The sequence below is a fragment of the Bemisia tabaci genome, chromosome 4, assembly GCF_918797505.1.
Source record: "Bemisia tabaci chromosome 4, PGI_BMITA_v3".
Classification (NCBI taxonomy): Eukaryota; Metazoa; Arthropoda; class Insecta; order Hemiptera; family Aleyrodidae; genus Bemisia; species Bemisia tabaci.
The window spans coordinates 57,107,175-57,128,365 of NC_092796.1; the positions used below are offsets into that span (position 1 = coordinate 57,107,175).

Here is a 21,191-nt window from a genome sequence, read left to right on the forward strand (position 1 = left end):
ATTGAAAAATTGTGCAATTTCAGTTACAACTGATGCTAAGGAAGTAATGAACTTGAATATTGATTAGATAAAAAACGATCGGTCATGGTCATATCAGAAAGTCGTCGCCAATTAATTTAGAGGGGGCTCGGCATTGATGAGACTAAACGCAGCAATGCCTCCGTTGGAATGTTCTGATGTGTCTTACTGATAGTTTCGCTCTCAGTAATTCGTCAAAATGTGTGTTTGTATTCATTTAGCTATACGATAAAAGATTGCTTCTTCTATGTATTCAAGTTTTGACATGGGCCACTTAGCCACCAATATAACTAAAAATCTGCCATGAACAATGAGCAGAGGCAGTGACATCTTTGTCTCTTGTTTTTCGCAGATCGCGCTTCCTCACCTTATTTAAATTGTGTTAATAGATGGCCAAAAACTCAAATTGAATAATCTTTACATTAAATTTTTAAATATCATTTGCATTTGTACATGATGAGAAAAAATTTGCCAAAAAAGATTTAAAAATTGGTTTTTCCGCAAGTAAAATCTTATAGCCGATTGCGACGTCACAAAGTGTGTTATCTTTCAATTTCACACTCAATATCAAAATTTCGGGACAAGAAAAAAGATAGATGAATAAGAAACAAAACAAAATCTGTAAAAATTAAGAATTATAGCTTTGAATTTACTTCATCTTAGAAAAAAGTTAATATCGGCTTGTGCACCCAGTAGTCGTTCTAATAATTATAACTAATCTTTAATCATGAGCTATGTAAAAGCTTTCAGTTCATATTATTTAGAAAAAAGAGGGGGAAAATGCATTAACTTAGCTGAGAAGTAAAACGAGTTTGAGGCAGTTGCGACGGTTTGAACCTTAGGTGTTGTGCCATATCTCTTTTAACTTTTCCTTTTTCACGAATATTTATTTCTTTTCTGTTTTCAAAGTTACTTAATTTTTTAATTTCGATTCAAAAGCCTATGTGTTTTCTGCAAAAATTGCATGAATCTCCTTATTAAAAGCAGGACGACCAGAATAATTGTCGCACGATAAATGTAGTACTAAAAACACACATTCTTTTTCCCGGGTGCAGGCGAGAAACATTAAAAGAAAACACTTTACTGGTGTCTCATTTACAACAAATGGCGATGGTAAAGCAAGGCACCCTCATAATTAGAAAGTATTCAGACTTACAGACGCACAGACGCGCAGGATTTTGATATCAACCATCGATGCAACTAAACTTGCTCGACGGATGTCTTTGTTGCCTATGCGTTGATTTGAAGGCGCCTTGACTCTCCTAACACTCACGGAACAGCGCAGAGAGATCTTGCTCGTGGTGCGCTGAAAACATCGCTCTGGAATTGGCGAGAGATATGAGAGGGCCGTGTTCAGCTCATCACTGTGCCCTGTTGCATTAGGCTATAAATCTGCCTATGGGGACCACTAATCGACTAGGATTACTGTATCGCGTTGAATTTATCAGAAAATGGATGCGTCAGTTACATGTGAGAATTACATAGGGGAAAAAACCAGAACTAAAGCCTCTCGTTAGGTAAGTCGTTTATTCAGTACCGAGTTATACACCTAAATTCATTCAATTGCATGCCAAAACGATTTCCTAATTTCTTGTTGAATGATGAAGAATCGTGCCATAAAAATCGTTTGAGTAGCACTTAAAGTCGTCTCTAGATAAGTAAGATATTGACTCAATGTCCGTGTCATCATTTTTTTTTTCAAATTTTGAGAGGAAAGTCTATCTCCGTCTACTTGACGTTAATTTCTCCGGGGTAATTTAACGTACTGATTACTCATTTTAAAAAAAAAAAAAAAAAAAAAAAAAAAAAACAAGGAGTCCGGAGGGGACGACAATCATTTTGAGCGAGTTGCATACATTTCTGCAGTTTTGTTATTAAACATCTCATGTATTACTTTTATTTGTATATTTTTGATAGGTCTTTATTACAAATCTAAAATCATACTGTCTCTGGCCAAAGCTTAAAGGCTACGTAGTTTAATACACAAGTAAAACACATTTTTTAACATTTTACACATTTTTACCCAGAAAATACAGAGCAGATAAGAGATTAAAAATTATACATTATATAAGGATAAAAAAGGTCATTAAAAACGATCACAATCAATAAAGTAAAAAAGAACGATGGGGTGCGCTCCAAAAGTAAATAATCACAAAATTGCATGCTAGAGAGGCATTGGAGGAGTTACCATTACTTCGTACTCTTCTTTGGAAACTTCTTCTCCTCCGTAGGGAATGTATAAAACTCCGTGACTTGGATGTATCTGCAAAAAAAAAAAAAGTATTACAAAACTATCAGACAATAATTTAAACAATTACGCACTAGTAAGCGTAACCTTTTTTCCGATTGTAAACTTTGTGCGATTCTTTGCTTCTTTTTTTATATTTAAAAAATGAACACTCTGTAATTTTAGGCTCAGGCGACATTCTGATGGTCAAACTAGGAAATTTTACGTCGCAATGACAGTGTTTTATAACTTCTGATCTCCCCTCATTTATTCAAAATTTTCCAATGTGGATCTTAATTAATATTTTCTAATGAAATCCGAATTAAAACATATTGGCCTCGGTTCGTTGGAAATAAACATTACTGGAGTTTACAGCATCACGGATAGAACTCCAGAGTTTGTTAGTTTTACCATCAACTCCAGAAAACTGGAAAATGATCAGTTTGGCAACAGTTTCGAGAGAATAAAAGTGCAAACGGGTAAATAACACTTGAGGAGAATTAACACTTTCTGGTGCTCTGTCAAATAGTTGCCAGTGTGCAAGCTGATAATGAGAGTGGCCACAGAGAAAGCGGTATTTATTTTCCGATCTCACTACACTGGCCCAATGATGAGCCAATTGTTTTGTTGTCAACGGCCGTCGCCGCAACAAGACCAAGACGTCGTCAGTCGTTTGGCATAATGTCCTAACTTCAGTTTCAAGTGAGCCTTGGGAAGCATGGTGTCAAACGGACAAAGGAGAGCATCTCAAATTGTGGTTATGCGGTTATGCCCTCACGAACAACCGAGTGAGTGGTCTTATGATTAGGCGACCGCAGTCTAAGATAAGAACGAATGTGCATGGAAGAAATGGAAGGAAGAACGATGGTCCTTTTTCAAAAAATATGGGCTCTATGAGGCCTCTTCAATTCTGTTGACTCGATTTACCTTGCCGGGTGTCATAGATCCGTCGTGAAATGTTCGTCCTATGTATAACTGTTCTCCCTCGGGTGTCTGTCCGACAGGGATTGCATGAGGTGGGACAGCGCCGCGACTTGCAATTTGCCACGCCACTGGAGGTCCACACAGAACCTAATCCGAGAAATGAAATCATGAGATACTGAATCATAAAATGAAAATATTTGTTTACACACTTTGTTCTTGTAATTGAGGAAGGGTCTAATCTTGCAGCAGCATTGAACATTCAGCCTTTAAAAATGATTTTCACTCAAAATGATTTAAATTATTACATCTTCACCAATTTTTGAAGTTTTGGAATTATTAAATTGTTAATATCGATAGCAGAAGTAAAAATATAAGTTCCTCGGATCATAACGTTACACTCTGCACTCGTGTAATATTTTTGGCAAAAAAAATTATTTTTAAAAAAAAAGAAAAAAATCACTGCGACTTTTATCTACCCATTAAAAATATTTAGACAATTTTGAGGAGATATTTTGGTTAGTTTAATTTAATTGAATAACACATGATCGGAAATGATACTTGTGATACCGTGATACACATGATATTTGTTGCGTGTTTGTGACTTTATGTCCACTTTTTTTACGTCCACAGTTCTAAAGCCCACACTATTGTTAAGTCCATTACTTAAACGTCCATTAAGTTAAGTCCACAAATGTAAAGTCCACTAAAATCGAATTCAAGCGTCATATTTTAGTCCGTGTGTAAAATTATTTTGACAATATCGAAATGAGAAAATTAAGAGAGAATGAGGTGTTGTTATCGTAACTCATATTTTAAATGAAATGTTAATTTCTTCTTTTGATTCATCTTTTCAAATTGTCTTTGGTAGATACTTGGTTTCATTTCTATACTTGAAATTTCCGATATAATATATGCCTTAAATGTACTTTTTTTTTTAAATGAAATTGATTACTTCATTTTAAAAACATTTACATTTTTAAAACGTGGTAAATATTTGTAAAACCTTTTCCAAGCAATGGTATCGGTATGAATCTCAATGAGCCGTAGTTGTGATGAAAGAAACTATACAAAAATTAATAAAATAGGAAAAAAACTAAGAAGCACGCAATTTTTTGTTTTTAACTTATTTGTACATCGACCTCCTTGAGTCAAATACGTCCAATTTTGAGCGTTTAGTTGCGCTTACACCACGCTGCAGCACAGTAGAAGCCCAAAACATAAAAGCATAAATTTGAATGCTATGGAAATCATTAAATTTGACACGGAACCACTAATATATTTACAAAAAACACATTATATTTTCCAGTAGTACATATTTCTTTTTCATCAGTTTAAAAGGGAATAATCAATGCAGAGAGTGCAAACATTTCAAAATCATGAGTTGAAAAACGCTGACTCTGCGAGTTAAAGCCTAACACACAGCGGAGCGGTGTGTTAGCAGCGCAGAACGCGCACTGGCGCCTACAAACCTAACGGGATACTTCACGCATTGCGCAACGCGTGAAGTATCCCGTTAGGTTTGTAGGCGCCAGTGCGCGTGACACGCTAGTACCCTGCCGCGCTGCAACGCTTTAAACAATTATTTCGCGTCAGAGGCGTTGCACAGTATCCTACAAGATTGAAGGCGCACGAAATAACTAGTTAAAGAGGACTTTCAATTTTGACTGCATCTGTTACTGAAAAATGTTTAATTTGCCATTGGAGCGTTTCCTAGGCTCCCGCTTTGGTTTTCATCTTATCATATCTGTACAGTGTACACATGAACATATGTTTTTATCTGCTCTTAGAGTCTGTTCATTCATGAATGAAATGTTTTTAAGAATGAAGGTAGTAGTAGTATGCATTTATTTTTGAGGTGGTTCCTGTCATTTAAATGAGAAGAAAAAAATGTGGACATGACATGTCCACAATTTGGACAATTTTGGACATATTAATGGTTGGACATTAAATCATGTGGACTTAATAAAGACTGGACTTAACGTGTAGTGGACATTAATAGCGGTGCACATTTATTTAATGGACGAAATGTAGGTGGACATAAAGTCCTGGAAGCCGTTAGCCCTCGATATGGGGCTTCCTATACGGGCCTCGGGAGCTGTTTAAGGGACTACTATGAATACAACCCTCATCTTGGCATTGACTCACCTCGAACTCAGACTTGGGTATCTCTGCTCCATCCCAGCAAACGTAAGCATCCCTGTGACTCGCAACGACTTTTGCTGGTAGAAGTGCCCCCTCGTGGTAGGCCCGCCCGGCGTAGATCGGCGCTCCGTCCTTGTCCCTGCCGGCGTGGACTGCGTTGGCAGGGATTATACCGCTGTGGCACATGATCCACATGTGACCGTCCGGTCGCCATCCATAACCTATAAACCGTACACATAAATGTAATCAGTCCATTTACTAAATGAACTATAGTCTACAATTAGGAACTACAATCTCCGACTCATTTCTTAGAAACAACTATCGAGGACCTTTTAATAAAACGATTGAAATTTTTAAAAACAGCAAAAGCTGTTATATTAAAACTTTTGAAAAATTTAAAAAATTCACGCTTTCACTAATTGACAATTTTGGCAAAAAACTCAATTAGTGAAAGCGTGAGTTTTTTTTAAATTTTTCAAAAATTTTAATATCGAGGACCTTTCAGACCAAACAGCATATACCCATGACGACGTTGCTAAGATTGTGCATACATTCAACTGTTTAGTTGATAGAGAGCTGGAAGCTCTGTTCTGAAATTTGCCTATTTTCTTTTAATTAATCAGAACATTTTGGCAGATTGTATAATGTGGGTGATTTCGGATACTTGTAAAAAAGGGAAGAATTGGACATTCTTAGCGACGTTGATATGGCTACATGCTGTTTGGTCGGAAACATCCTCATATGCCTCATTAGTTTCCCTTCGTTGGTAAGTGTTTTTATCTATTGGCCAGAAATTGGAGTTCCTTATTGCAAAATGCAGTCCTAATGGAAACGACTTTTCGCCTAAGTGCCATGATAATTGGACAAAATGTTGCAATTATAGGAACTACAATTTCCAGCTCAGTTCAGAAACAGCACATCGACGGTGAAACTACCAAACCACGTATCTCGGTTTGCGACGTCGCAGACTTCCTGTCATACTTCATTTTTTAAATGGAGAACTACTTAACGTCCAGTCTTATAAATTTCTGTGATTTTTCCTCCTCGCGCGGAGAAAATTCTGTGAAAATTTCAAGGAATGATATTGATTTGGTCTCCTTCAAAAAAATAAAATGTGAGCGGAGATTTTTAAACACCGCAAACGAGATACGTGGTTTGGTAGTTTCACCGTCGACATGCACCATCAATTTACCCATACACATACGTGTTTTTACAAATATGAGCTAGGGATTGTAATTTCAAATTTCAAAATGCAGCCCAATTGACATTCAAATTGTCGAAAACAACTCACTTGTGACGACTTTTTTCTTCAATTGATAGCAGGCGCGTTTGGTAGCGTTCATAAACTTACGCATTTTTTTGGCATTTTTGACTCCTCTCCCTCTTGTAACGCTTCGTGGCGAAGTTCCGAACCCTCCTTGATAATGATGTAACGCTTGACGGACAACTCCCCCCCCCCCCCGGTCCTTTCAGATTCTAAAAATTGTGAGAATTTGTTGAATATATGGCTGGATATAATTTGAAGTATTTCGAATTATAGTGCGACAGATGGCAAAATAGACACTACTTTGATTTCTCCTCAAAGGTGTTAATAGCTCAAGTGTTAAACACACCAAATAAACGTATCTACCAACCAACCATAAATAAGTATACTCCAGAATTATAATAATTGTAATAATGCCGGGTGCAGAACAAAATATCACTATCAAAATAAATAAGAGGGGGAAAGAGGGCTACACCGCTTTTTAGATTTTGATTAGAGTAAGAGTCAACGTTCAATTATCAATGAAGGGATGGTATTGAAGTTTAAACTGAACACTTTCTAAAGTCACCGTTTTTTGCGAATTCACACATCTTCAAAAAACTGAAATCCTAACACAAGCAAAAATAAATCAATCGATAAAACGCAAATGTCACTGACCTGCCATATTTAAAAGTTTATCAACAGAGGATCGAACAACCAAGCAAAGAGGAAAGCTTCATAAACTTAGCGGTTCTGCCGTATTACTAATCATCGCTCATTCTCGCGGGTACTTATCGTGTTTGCAGGCCCCATGAGGCGGCAGGTAATCTGGCTTTGACTCTCATAGTCATGTGACAGTGGGTGGGCCTTCCAGACACTTCTCTGGTCCACATTTTATGCGTAAAACCTATTCAGATTTTCTCTTTCCTCACTTCAATTGATGCTTCTAAATATTCAACTATTGAAAAATCATATCATCAGTAATCGCACTCGTATTTCTACGAACGTTGACTGCAAGTATATCCTCATATCCGGACATGACTCACTCTCGAGATTATTTTACAAGGTGATCTAAAAGTTTCCCCCACGCCTCTCTCCGGAGTTCTTGCCCATTTCAAGGGTGATCCCCTCAAAATCTTGTAGGGTCCCAAAAGTTGTTTTCTTTGACCTAAGAGCACGCAAAAAATTTCAAGTCCTTGCCTCAATTTGTTCAAAGTTACTTCGTGCTGGTGGTGGGGGACTTTTGGATTACCCTGTATGTATGACCATCCACGGGAGAAATGACGTCAGAGTAGGGAGGCGAAATTTTTAGTGAGACGATTTTTGTTGAGTTTGCTCGAACGGATTTTGAACTTTCAACGAAAAGCCCTCTATAGTGTCCCAAAGAATGAGATGTAAGCAGGTTGGTTCACTTCTGCGCTAATGCGGGTATGAATTTACCTTATAATTCACCAACTTTGTACTCTAAACATGGCATGTACATTATAATAATTTCAATAGCTTTCTTTATAGCAGATATTTTTAAGGTTTGCCCACTTTGCACTTTTTAGTTTGATACTAGGGGGCTACGCCCCCTGGCCGCTACGCGGCCCAACCCCCCGAAGGCGCTCCGCGCCATCAATGGGCCGCTTCGCGGCCCTATTTTTACCCTCCTATTAGTATTAGTTTTATTTTTCCCCTAAAAAAATTCGATATGAGGTATACTTAATAGAATAAAATAATTTTTGGTTTTGATGAATAAAGAAAAAAAAATTTTTTTGAAGTCAAAAGGACGCGTTTTGGAATGACTGCTTGATGAAGTATTACAGTAAAACAACGAACTGTTTAAATTGGATAATTATTAAATATTTCTGGAGGCGGGGATCGAACCCACACCTTGATCAATGTGGACACTTCCGACGTCGCACTATGGTCCGAATAGCCGGTTTAAGCGGCAATAAATCGAAAAAGTGAAGTTCGGAAAAAGTTAGATTTTAAGCGGTAGATCGATAGTACATACTGTAGAGAAGACTCCTGTAAAATTTCACTTCGATTAAAGCACTAATAAAGATGTGACAAGCCTGGGAAGTGCGGCGCGCGGAGCACTTTATGAGTGCGATTCCAGTTACCGCGCGGCAGTGCTGTGTTTAAGGGCTTGTTTTCGTCGTTTCACCTTACCTGAAAGTGTTTGGGCACTTTATTCACAAAATATAAGGTAAGTTTAAAATGTTTTATGCTGAAACTATTCTTTTTTATCATATCTAATGCTCTAGATTAACCCTTAGACATAGTCAGTTTTATCAATAAAATCGCAGAAGTAGGACCCAAAAAATATACTTAGCACCTCTGAGCACCTCGTAATTTTACTCGGAAGTTATTGTCATGACTCTAGACTACCTTCAAGTCTAATGGCTGAACCATAGTCCACCATAGCCTCAAGTTATTTCTCATGAAAAATGACGTTTTCGCGTTCCTTAGCACTTACTACTATTAGCTATCATATGCCATTCACCATGCATTTTAGGATGTTCCATTGTCATATTCTATCAAGACGTATGCTCTAGAGTCTACTTTTGCCCAGGCAGAATAATATGAGTTGATGGGGCTGATCGGGAGGAATTGAAACTTGAACTCAAGAGCAGCGAAGAATCGTCTCGGAAGGCCACTTTGAGACCCCGTAAAAGGTTTTTTTTTATGTTTTACCATGTTTTAAACACATAATCTAACAAAATCAATGTATTTACGCTCAAGTTTAGCTTGGCTGACGAAAACAAGTTCAAACGGCCGATCAGTGGGACTTGAAAGTAGGCCTCCCGAGCCATTAAATCGTCTCGGGAGGTCACTTTGAGACCCCGTAAAAGGTTTTTTTTTTACGTTTTACCATGTTTTAAACACATAACCTAACAGAATCAATGTATTTACGCTCAAGTTTAGCTTGGCTGACGAAAACAAGTTCAAACGGCCGATCAGTGGGACTTGAAATTAGGCCTCCCGAGCCATGAAATTTTGATTTATTATCCTGGGCGGCCTTTTCCAAGTTCTCTTGACAGTAAAGTGACGAAATCTTACTGCATGTTGCTTCTGACCGTTCTTCCAATGCAAAAAATAAATTTTTAAGTGTAAAAAAATAAATACCCCTCCTAGGAATCGAACCCGGGGCCTTTCGTTTTCTATCAATTGTTATAAAATTTATAAGAAATTATACTTTAAAACTGTGATTTTTTTTCTTGCCAGAGTTTAAACATATCCAATGCATGTGCTTTGCTTTTGGAAAGATATTTTGCCGTGTAAACCTATTGATGATGTATACATTTATTTGTCAATTTTTATTAACATTCATTCAATTCCTTTCTGTTGATTAATAGGTAATCAAAAAGAGGTTGAAATATTTTTTGGTTGATTCCTTTTCATTGAGATCCTGTAGACGTTACATAAAATTCTAATTGAGAGGTGTGACTTTATTTATTTTTTTTTTTTTTATTTACCTCGGAAATTTTTGCTTTGATTTGGAAGCAAAAGGAGTAAAATATATTTTTTGTTTGTTTAGAGAATTGATGTAACATCCATAGAATATTCTACCTAAAAACAGTGACTTATTTTTTTTACTCATAATAAATATCCTCCGGAACCTGCTCCTGGCAAAGTTATGTTGTTGTCCATTGATCCAAAAGGTTAAATTATATTTTATTAATTTATATGTGTGCTCATTTGTTTATTTTCTATTGGTGTTAAATTTGTTGAATTTTAGTTTGAGGTTGTGATTCTACTTTTTCATCTCACGCTAATGTATATTTTTGTGATTACTTAGTGAGAATATAATCATGCCATTGTAATCCAAACAGCTAAGTCACTTCTACGTACTAATTTTGATAATTTCGTATTACATTTATTCCACTTGTAATTTTTCTGTTCACTGTCTGTCATGAATACAGATACAATTTTAATTCAGTTTACCTAATATGTTTCCTGTTAATAATTAAAGAAAAAGCTTCCTTTTAATTTATTCAATAATTATATAATGATATCTGGCAACCCTGTTGATTAAAATTTGTTATTTTCAAAGAGGCATTTAGTTCTACTTTCATTTAAACAACCTCCCGTCTCAATACTTATGTGCCACGGTTAGGTATAATTGAACTAATACTTTTTCATCGCTATTTTTGTACATTTTGCAACCTCGCTAATTCAAAAGAAATATCTTTAGGACCAAATTTCATAGCTGCATTCATTCTTTGTCTAAGCGTCTTTGCAAATTAAACTTACGTGGCTTTCCAACTCAATATTAGCATAGAAATTTTAACTCCAAATTTAATCGTTCTTTTTGGCGCTAATCATGCAACCTTGCACTTGCTATTGTGTCCATTTTGGAAAATTTTCAGTTTTCATTAGATTTTTACTTTGGTATTAAACAAATTCAAGGAAACAATAATTACCAAGCATTTACGTTCAATGTTCAAACAGAATCAATGCGGTCCAAATTTTGCCACCAAAATAGGGTAAATTATGCAACGTTGTGACTCTAAAAATGATTTTTTAAAAAAAATAATAGCATATTTGAACTCAGCGACCCAAAAAACCCCTATAAACTCATGTCGCAAGGTTTAAACATACATATCTGATTTAATGCCGCTTAAACGGGCTATTCGGACCATAGTGCGTCGTAGACGACTCGGCCACCGCTCGTCTTGAGGTTATCGGCGGAAATCTTGTGTAGATAAGTGTAGAGCTGATGCGCAGGCTACACACCTACTGCGCAACCTCCTCGACCACTGCGCATCCTCCCGCGCATAGCGGTAGCAGTCCCGGAGCACTCTGTAAATTCACTCACTTTAATAACGTGATTTTAAAAAAACCTGGGTCCTTTTTCCAAAATCTGATTAGAGCGGGCTCATCTAGAGCCTATTACCTGTCGATTTACGCAAAAATCATGGAAATCGGCCCAGTAGAATGCTCAAACGAACTATGACAAAACACATAAATTTACATTGTTTATATGGGAGAATTCGCAACTTTACCACGTAATATAAAAAAACCTGGGCCATATTTTCAAAATCTGAAAAGAGTTGGCTTATCTAGAGACAATTGCCCGTCAATAGCCGCAAAAATCATGAAAATCGGCCCGGTAGAACGCTGGAACTAAGCGTCACCAGTTTCGCAAAATTAGGAGGTCTCGGAGCTTATAGTATAGATATTTGGGAAATTATTGTCCGAAAATATTTTAAGAACACGCCGCTATGCTATCGATGACATGATATTGATTTTTATGGAAAAGGCACCCTTTTTCCGATAGAACTCTAAGGCACACTGAAGCATTGAGGAAAGTTACCGTCTGGTCAGTAAATAGTTTATAGAATTTGCGTGTGTATTTCATTAATACACAATCATTTAACTACATTTTGCGATTAGGAACTAAAGTTTCTGGCTCAGTTTAGAAACAACGTATGCACCACAAGTTTTTCTGATACTCATAAGTATTTTTACGGATGAGCCAGAAATAACAATATAGTAATTCCTAATTGCAAAATGTAGTCCAATTTCAGTCATCTAGTAATCTAAAGAAGGAAATCCGTTCCAGATTTTTGGAACGCCGAACGCAAGTGACCAGAAAAAAATTACAAATATTTTTAGGAATGTTTGTTTTTAGTGTATTATCGTGTGTATATTTACACGTGTCCGCATCAAAATCTTAAAAATTGCTTACGCTTCATGGAATTTTATCAATCGTGATACACGTATCCCCAGAATTAGATATGCTTCAAGCAGACGCACCGAATTAGTTTGCTTATTGCCGCAATGTATGAGTGGTGACGTTCACCGATGAATAACTGTCTGATTACACTTGAGGAGTCATCAAAAGGTACTTGAACGTCATAAAGTCATGTGAGGTTTCATGACTATAATCTCGAGCGGAACTTTCAAACCGAGAAGATAAACAAGGGATTGAGGCGGGGAAACACAAAATAGAAAAGTTCCTATACCTGGAAAACTAGTCTAGTTATACATAAACCAAAAGAAAATTGAAATGGAACTAAGGCCGCAAAAAAAGCATAAAATCAAAAACCTGGGACGTCTCGCGGTGTCACAACCGCATTTTCAACCGGCAAAAAAAGGAAAATACCAAAATAAACTGATCCTCGCTACTGTTATTGTGAGAATAGCCTTTTCCTTTTTTTTTCGCTGGTTGAAAATTCGGTGGTGACACTGCGAAACGCCGCGGGTTTTTAATTATATTTTTTTATTTTTGCGGTCTCAGTCCCATTTTGAGTTGTTTTTGTATCATCGTGGCCAACTAAGTTGTTTTTTTTAATACATCACTAGAAAAAATTATTTTTAATATCCCGAAGAAAGTGACGGAAGTTGGAATACCATGAAATTTTCCGTAATTATCAAGATTGATGCAATTATTTCGAATTTCGGTCGGGAACCCTGACTCTTATGATCATGACCCCCCTCCCCTCGTATCCTTAAAGGGGGGCTGCCCTGGTAAAAATTGGCGATAAGAGCTGCGTTTCAAAATACCATATGAATTCTTATAGCCGGCTGAAGAAGGCTACAGAAAATCATAAAGCTGGCTGTAGAATGCGGAGAAAATCATACGGCCGGGCTATGCAAAGCTATAAAAAATTAAGCAGCCGAGCTATAGTTCCTACAGCCGGGCTGTACACTTTATCGCCTGGCTGTTGCTTTTTCGCAATCGATTATAAAAGGCTATAAGAACTTGTGTAGAAATTCGTGTGCTTTGGAAATCATTAAATTTGATACGGAACCACCTTAATATTTACAAAACACACATTATATTTTCCTTTAATACATATTTTTTTATCAATTAAGATGAGAATAATCCATACAGGATGTGCAAACATTTCAAAATCATGAGTTGGAAAACGCTGACTCCGCCAGATTAAATATTAGAGCCTAACACAAAGCGGAGCGGCGACGCACTGCGGCGCCTACAAACCTAACAGGGATACTTCACGCATTGCGCAACGCGTGAAGTATCCCTGTTAGGTTTGTAGGCGCCAATGCGCGTCTCGCGCTGGCTGCCCGCCTGCCGCACCGCAGCGTGCCACGGCGCTTGAAGCAACTATTTCACACCAGAGGTATTGCACAGTATTATACGAAACTGAAGGCGCTCTAATATATTATTAATGGCAGGCATCCATCAAAAGTACGGAGCTTTCCTCGCAAAATAAATCAAGATACTACGGCCCAAAAAGAGAGCATTATTCCAAAAACTCACTAAGTCCTAGCATCCGTAATTAGTGACGTTTAGCATACACTTTATCGCCTGGCTGTGAGCTGCTCAATCGCCATCGGCTATAAAAGGCTTTAAGAAATTGTGTAGCCTGCTATAGAAGCTATTGGAAATCTTACAGCCGGCCGTAGGTCTATGGTATTTTCGAACACAGATTCTACTGCCAATTTTTACCAGGGTGTGGAGGTTGGGGGACCCAGAAATTCGGATTCCTTGGAATCGATTCCGAATAGAGCCCCACGGTTCCTGACTTTGTGCGACCCCAAAAAACCGGGAGAAAAGCCTGGCACTGTATCGAGTCTCAGTGTGCGCGCGACGAGAGTACTCCCCGTTTATTTGAAAATTGGCGCGTCAATTTGTATATTTTGCCAAGCGCGGCGCGGAATTGGCGGGAACCAATGGGAGTGGAAGTTTCGACTTGTTTACATTCGCGTAAGTTTGATGACAAGTTGTGAACAATCGTAGTTCCTCATCTTGTGAGTGTTGTGAGTAAGGCCTTCGAATATTCAAAGTTGCCAGAGGTTCTTGACTTATTTTACAGTTGGGCCGTGATAATCAGAAAGGAACCAAGCCACATCAGCTGATGCTGAATTTAATTGTGCAATTTAATTTTTTACATGAAAACGGTTCTGCGGATTTTTGCGAAAATTTCGGTGAATCTTTTGCATAGTAAGAAGCAAATTCCTTAAAATTTCAAAGGAATCCGCACAAATGTTCTCTTGTAACAAATTTAAGTGCCCAGTTAATATTGGAAATTGATGATGTGGCTTGGTTCCTTTCTGCTAAACACGGTCCAATTATGAGTTCGATGTAGATTTTAATAGCCTACCTTAACCACATCCCTCTAAAGAGTATTAAAGGCTGCAGTGTTCCCTCGGAATTGTCCGAGTTGGGACTTGACCCCTACCTCTTTTTTCCGTGCGCAATGGAGATACGTGGTTTCGCTCTACTGCGATCGATATTCTGCCGATGTACCAAACGATTTCTTCTAATATCGTCTAACTAAAATACGAAAAGCTTCTCTTACCTTTATCAGTTTGATCATGCCCATCAGCTTCTCTCAGTGACCCGCTCTTTCTTCTTTCCGCATGTTTTACATTTTTTATCCCGGCATTGCTTTCGAGCCTTGGCCTTACAACGCTCCCTCTTTTTCTCGCATGGATCTTTCTTACCACAGGGTGGAATCGAGGCCTTACGACGTTCTTTTTTATCGTCTCGACCGCGGGAGAGATGCACGATGGAGTCCGGCTTCTGGAGGGACGACGGCCTCTCTCAACGTCCACCGATGGATCCCTCGGTGAGTTGGACTCGGAGGTATTCATATGCGCAGAGTCGATAGCTTCGTAGAACTCTGGTTCCTCGGAACAGACTCTAGGCGGGGTCACGATCCCAGACAAACTCTTCTTTTCTATGTCCTCCAATTTCTTAATAGCGTCTTCGATTATTTCCCTCGAGCTCCTCTTGGACCAACATTGTTTGACCGGCATCAAGTCTGTTGGCTCCGATTCAAAAGCCGTCTCGAAACATGGGTCTTTGTTGATGATACTACCACGGGACGGAGAGCAGGATCGGGACTTGCCCGAGCTGCAGGATTTCTGTCTTGATTTTCGCCGTAACCTAGCTGGACTATGGCTCGGACGTAGGTAGGAATCTTGAGGTGACTTCGCCCGTGACGAGTCTAGGATGCAGCTGGGAGGCGTACAAGACTTTTGATTCCGTCTTTGACTACAGTCTGAGGCCGAGCAGTGGCCTTTTCGCCTTGACCTGCCTGAGCTACATCCAGACGAAGAACGACAGCTGTGTTGTGACCTGCGTCTCGACTTTTCTGGACTGCAGGATGTCCTACGGGAGTCCTGTGACTTCCTGTCTTTTGCCGATTTTTGTCGGGACTTTTCGGGGCTTTTACAAACTCGACGACCGCACTCAGTCTTGGAGCGCTCACTCGCGGATGCACTCAAACACGACGTCTTCAGTCCATCGTTTGAGTTTTTTTCAGGCTTATTGAGTTGGGCGGCGCGTTTTTTGGCCTCTTTCCGTGCCTTAGCGCGGCGTTTTGCTTCTCTGAGTTTGTGCACACTGGTCTGACAAAAATTGGACTTCTTGGCGTTTTTCTTGCAGGGCTCCGACTCACAATTGGACAGATCGCTTGCCTTGGCGGGCACTTGCTCCACTGGACAATCCTTGAAAGACACTTTAGACTGAAGGTTTTTGGACGGCGTTTCCGTAAACTCCTTTTGATTGCGGACAGACTTTTCTTTGGCCCACTGCTCGGTGGAATGATTGCACCTTCTATCTCGTTTCTTCTCAGTTTCTGGGGCACTGGCTTTGCACAAGCTGTCATGTTTCTCACCTATTCTCTCAGATTCTTTTTCAGTTAGCAGATTACAAAGTTCGCTGCAAACTTTGCTGTGACAAATTCTCCCCGTGCACTTGGGCTTTTTATCGTTTTTGCTTCTTTTCTCAATGCCACTCCCTTTCAAGGAGAACAAGCTCAAATCCTTTGATTTTTCGCTATCTTGACGTCCGAGTTTCACTTCCTCCTGCTTACACCATCCATCTGCATAATTCTCAGCCGCAAATTTCTCTCGGAACTCTTCAGTTGTGCATTTTCTATCTCCTTCCGTCATCTTAGTTCTCAAAGTATCCGCAATACACACCGCAAGCACCTCATTGCCGGCACATTCCTTCAGTTTGTTTGTTTCTTTCACAGCGATGCACTCAAAAAACGCGTCATCGGCATCATTTTCTTTCCTTTCAGCAGCCTCTTTCTTTGCCTTGCACTTTGCCGTAATTTCTCTTACCTCTCCCTGAGCGATACACTCAGCAAAAGCACCTTTCACCTTTCTTTCTCCTTTTTCATTTTCATCGTCCTCTGCGATACAGCGAGAGATAGCCGCTGTCATCTGCTCTTCTCCATTTTCCTTTGACTCATCTTCTAAAGTGCAATGGACGCACACATCCTTCGTCTCCTTTTCTTTCCTTCCGTTTTCTTTTTTCTCTGCAAGACATCCAGTATTATTTGCAACCAGTTTCTCTCTTTTCAAGTTCTCCTCCTTCTTTGACCCACACTTAGTGAGCATCTCTATAGCTTGAATGTCTCTCCTAGTATTTTCTTTGCTTTCTACAACATGCTTCGTCTCTTTCGTCTCACTCTCTCTTCTAGAGCGAGCTTTTTTCTTTGCAATACATTCAGCGAGCATTTCTTCAGATGTTTTTTCCTTCCTTAAATTATCCTCACAATCAGTAAGATGCTTGGCGATCTCTTTTTTCTCTCGCTTATCCCTCCGCACGTTTTCTTCGATCTCTCCCAAGCACTTTATGCAAGCCTCTTTGGCCTCATTTTCTCTTCTTTCATTTTCCTCGTTTTCAGCGTCCATCTCCTTTCTCTCATTTGCCTCGTTTTCAGAGACACACTCAGATTCCGCTTCTTTCTCTTCACCAAAACAGTTGGCGTGCACTTCACAGTTCTGCACTTCTGCCTTCAAGTCCTCTTCATCCGACACCATTTCCTTCTCAGGCGAGTCTTTAGCTTTCCTCAGTTCAGTCTTACCAGGAGAATCCTCCTTACCGTCCTTTTTCGAATTTCCCTCCATGTCATAAACATACCTAGCAACCGCCTCTTTCGCCCTCTGCAGCCAAGATTCATCTCTCCGTGATACGGATTTGACAATCTCCTTCTTTTTCCTTTCGATAAAATCCTTAATATTGTGTCTCGCCTCTTCCCCGCGATATTTTTTATAAATCTTTGTCCGGAGTTGCCGTGGGTCGATACAGCCTCCAGCCGAATAAAGAGAGATATTCAAACTACATTCATCCTGGTTGTCCGGTTTCCGAAGCCACGCCATATCTCTTCTCCCCATATCTATGGCCTTCCGGTGCTTTCCCAAGTAGCTTTGGCTGGGTCCGAAAAAGCGACTGCAAGGATTCGGGGAGTTTTGATTTTTAGTCGTGAGCTTCAGAGAAAACCTACCGCTCGGGAATGCATCATTTTCATCGTCGCTGCAGAAGAAGAGCTCATCTTTTTGGGAACAGAATGATTCCGAATCGCAACTTTTGCTGGCGTCCGAATCGCGTTCGTCTTTCGGTTCGTAGCTGCAGATAAGGCTGTTATTCTTCTTATCGTACCAACAATTAATAATGCAATTGTCCGGACCATCATCTCTCACCGGGCTGTTGGTGCCTCCAGGTAAGGAGCTGCAAGCCTTAGAGTATACTCCGGAAGGTTGCTTCTTGCACGCAAGGCAGCTTCGTTCTTCATCGTCGAAGCACACACTGGCCGGAGTCTCGTAGACACCTGCATCGTAGCTGTTTTGCCCTGGCGGGTTTGAGATCCTAGAGTAAGACCTAGCGTCATTGTAGGCCACCAAACCATTCAAAACGGACGGGTCACACGTGTTATATTCCGGTATGTACTCGGTGCGGGATAGGTTGTCCAAATTTTGAGGACAGGAGAGACCTTGAGAGAAGGCACGGAGATGAGGGAACGACCCTGACTGCCATGGTGGGATGTCGTACAGCCCTGAGCTGAAATCGTTGTTGATGGATTCTATACTGCTCGAACTCAGGATCGGACAGGTACAAGTATTCAGGATGTCGGCCATGGAACCTGCAAAATCTGTCAGGAACTTCCCGCAAAATCCGCATTCAGGTTCGTCCCTCAATTTCGAGCCTATCCAACGAGCCATTTTCACCGTGTTTCAAATGTGCGCTTACCTTGTGTTAACTTTACTGTACCACTCTCCTTAAACCATGCCAACAAACTTTATCGTGTTTCACCGATAATTTGGTCACCCATTTCTGCAACTGAATTAATTTGCCAAGATTCAAGAATTTTGAGAAGTTATGACAAAATAGAGAAAACAACAGGCATTAGTGTCACAAAAAGGAATGCAGAAGTTTCTATCATCGGTCGAAAAGTATTTATTTTTCTTTTTACTCGACAAATGCGTGGGTTAAACGCATGTCTAGTCTATTCGTTCATAGGTATGGAAGATCCGGGTTTCAAATTACCGGAAGTAAGACAAAAGATGCTGAAATAGCTTTTTAACTTGCTTCAAGTCAACTCAAAAATTATTGCTCCATTGATACGTTGTAAGTTCCAGGCAGGGACTCTGAAACATACAAAATGCACTTATGACAAAAAAAATTCTCAATCTAAGGTACTAAATGGAACATTCAAATTAAGGCACGTTATGAAGGCATTGTTGTGAGTTACGCATGAAAAAGTGACTGAATTATAAGCCACCCCGCATACATAACACTTGAACATCGCGTTTGAAAATAAGTTAGTACACTAATGTAAGTATTCCCTTTCGAACATTAATTTTTATTTTGTTAGTTATTTCTTTTTATCAGGATTTATATTTAATCATTTTTTTAAGGAAACGTCACCTTTTCTCCTTTTCCTCCTTTTTTACTTTCTATATTGTGTATTAGAGTTCAATTTCTGGCTTGTGTCTTGTGATAAAACCTATTTAAAAAAAGAAATAATAATACTAATTACGCATAATTCACACTTTTCAAACAGTATAAATAGTGCTTAGACATTATTGTTATTTGGTGGAAACTCAAATAATAGCTTTTTGTTAAACCAGAAGAGGTACACCAAATTATTTCGCCTTCAATTTTTCGTGTAGGCTAAACGAGCTGCCACGTGGTCGAATAGTGGTATCATCTCATGAAGGGGCATGCGTATTCGGCACAGACACAAGTAAGAGCTTTTTAATAAACAGGTGGATCGAAATAGTACCAGACTTACAAGAATTGATGGAACAGGCTCGGACTGGCCATAAGGCCAATGAGGCCAATCTGTCATTGGCAGATACGCCCCCTTGGCGCGCCGAAAACGCGCCCCTCTGACAGATAGCAAAATAAGAAGAGAAAAAAATTACGACCAAGAATATATGTGGAAAATTTCTTAAATGAACAGAAGAAGATAGAGTCAGGAGTAAAGAAAGGTGATTATCGCGTGATAGTCATGAACAGAGGTCCAAGAACTACTTCCGGAAGCGTAAACACTTTTTTGTGAAATTTTCACCTTTTCGTTGACATACACGCGCTTCATCATCGCCCTCTTTCATTTGCTGTGTGTAACTCCCTTAGAAGCGATGGTCGGTTCGATTTTTACACATACTCTTTATAAACTCTTGAGAAATATTTCTTCCCTTTCAAAATGACTATTGATTTGGAAATACCATAGCATATCTCGGGCAAACATGACCTAAATTTATCTCGAAATTCAAAAATAAGAAACATCTAAAGTGTAAACGCGATGCAACTGTTCGCGCAAGATGGATGTCCATATTCCATATGAAAAAATTAAGACGCGATGGCGTGAGTCGTAAACTCACATTGCTCTCCTCTATGCTATTAGTTTGAGGCACCATCACGTATAAAACAAACGGAAACAAACACAATATGGAAATACAGCGAGGAAAAGGATACGCGTTTACGACGGCGCAGAGATACAACTATTCGTACTTGATGGACGTCCGTGCTGCATCTGAAAAATTGAAGGCGCGATGACGCATAGCGTGAGCTCTCAGTGTTCTGCTATATTCTGCCAATGAGGTGTCGCTCAGATTCAGGAGAAAAGTTAAAAAAGAGGCCCGAATACATCTCTCCTACCTTCGGCTGTGTTACTCACGTGGTGCTTGAAGCACCATCATGAATAAGACAGACGGAAACAAACACAGTATGGGAATACAGCGAGGGAAAGGATGCGCGATAACGACGGCGCAGAGATACAACTATTCGTACTTGATGGACGTCCGTGCTGCATCTGAAAAGTTGAAGGCGCGATGACGCGAGGCGTGAGTTCTCAATGCTCTACAATATGCTGTCACTATGAGGTGCCGCTCAGATTCGGGAGAAAAGTTAGAAAAGAGGCCGGCCCAAACACATCTCTCCTACCTTCGGTTGTGTTGATACTCGTTCTTTTTTCTTTTTTCAGGTTCTTGTGTAATTTTTTTTAGGATGGATTTGCAGACCCAGACCCAAGTCTTAAGCTCATGTAAACCGCAGCATTGGGTCGATTCTTTTGGAAATAATGGTGCTTAGATGCGTCTAGTGGCAATTTTATTTATGTTTTTTTTTTTTTTTTTTTTTTTTAATTGTAGAAGTCTGTCAGTTACTTCAATAAGTTCAATTTTGCAATTTTTACTCAATAAAATTAATAAACTTTGAACCTGAAAATAGCGTAAACTTGCGCTGCTTTGCCAAAATTTTCTGAACCCCTCTCCACAGAGGGTAGATGCCTAACCAGGAAATATCACATTACGCCCCTTTAACCAGCCAAGGGTCTACGCCCTCAGATGCGAGCCAGTCCGACCCTGCGATGGAAACAGGTAAACGTAAATTGATTGACGTAGATCCGGTAGATAAATAATGGGAAAAGAGTTTCG

At 39.4% G+C, this 21,191-nt stretch overlaps 1 protein-coding gene across 1 annotated transcript; it reads right to left on the bottom strand.

The window, feature by feature from the left end:
* Window positions 1–1,908: 1,908 nt before the first annotated feature.
* Window positions 1,909–18,899, bottom strand: LOC109042558 (uncharacterized). The gene is made up of 4 exons (XM_072300130.1): window positions 14,816–18,899; window positions 5,315–5,532; window positions 3,173–3,316; window positions 1,909–2,281 (listed from the first exon to the last, which is right to left on the bottom strand). Exons 1-4 carry the CDS (start codon window positions 18,471–18,473, stop codon window positions 2,183–2,185), a joined length of 4,119 nt encoding a protein of 1,372 aa, XP_072156231.1. The 5' UTR covers window positions 18,474–18,899; the 3' UTR covers window positions 1,909–2,182.
* Between the last annotated feature and the right edge of the window lie 2,292 nt (window positions 18,900–21,191).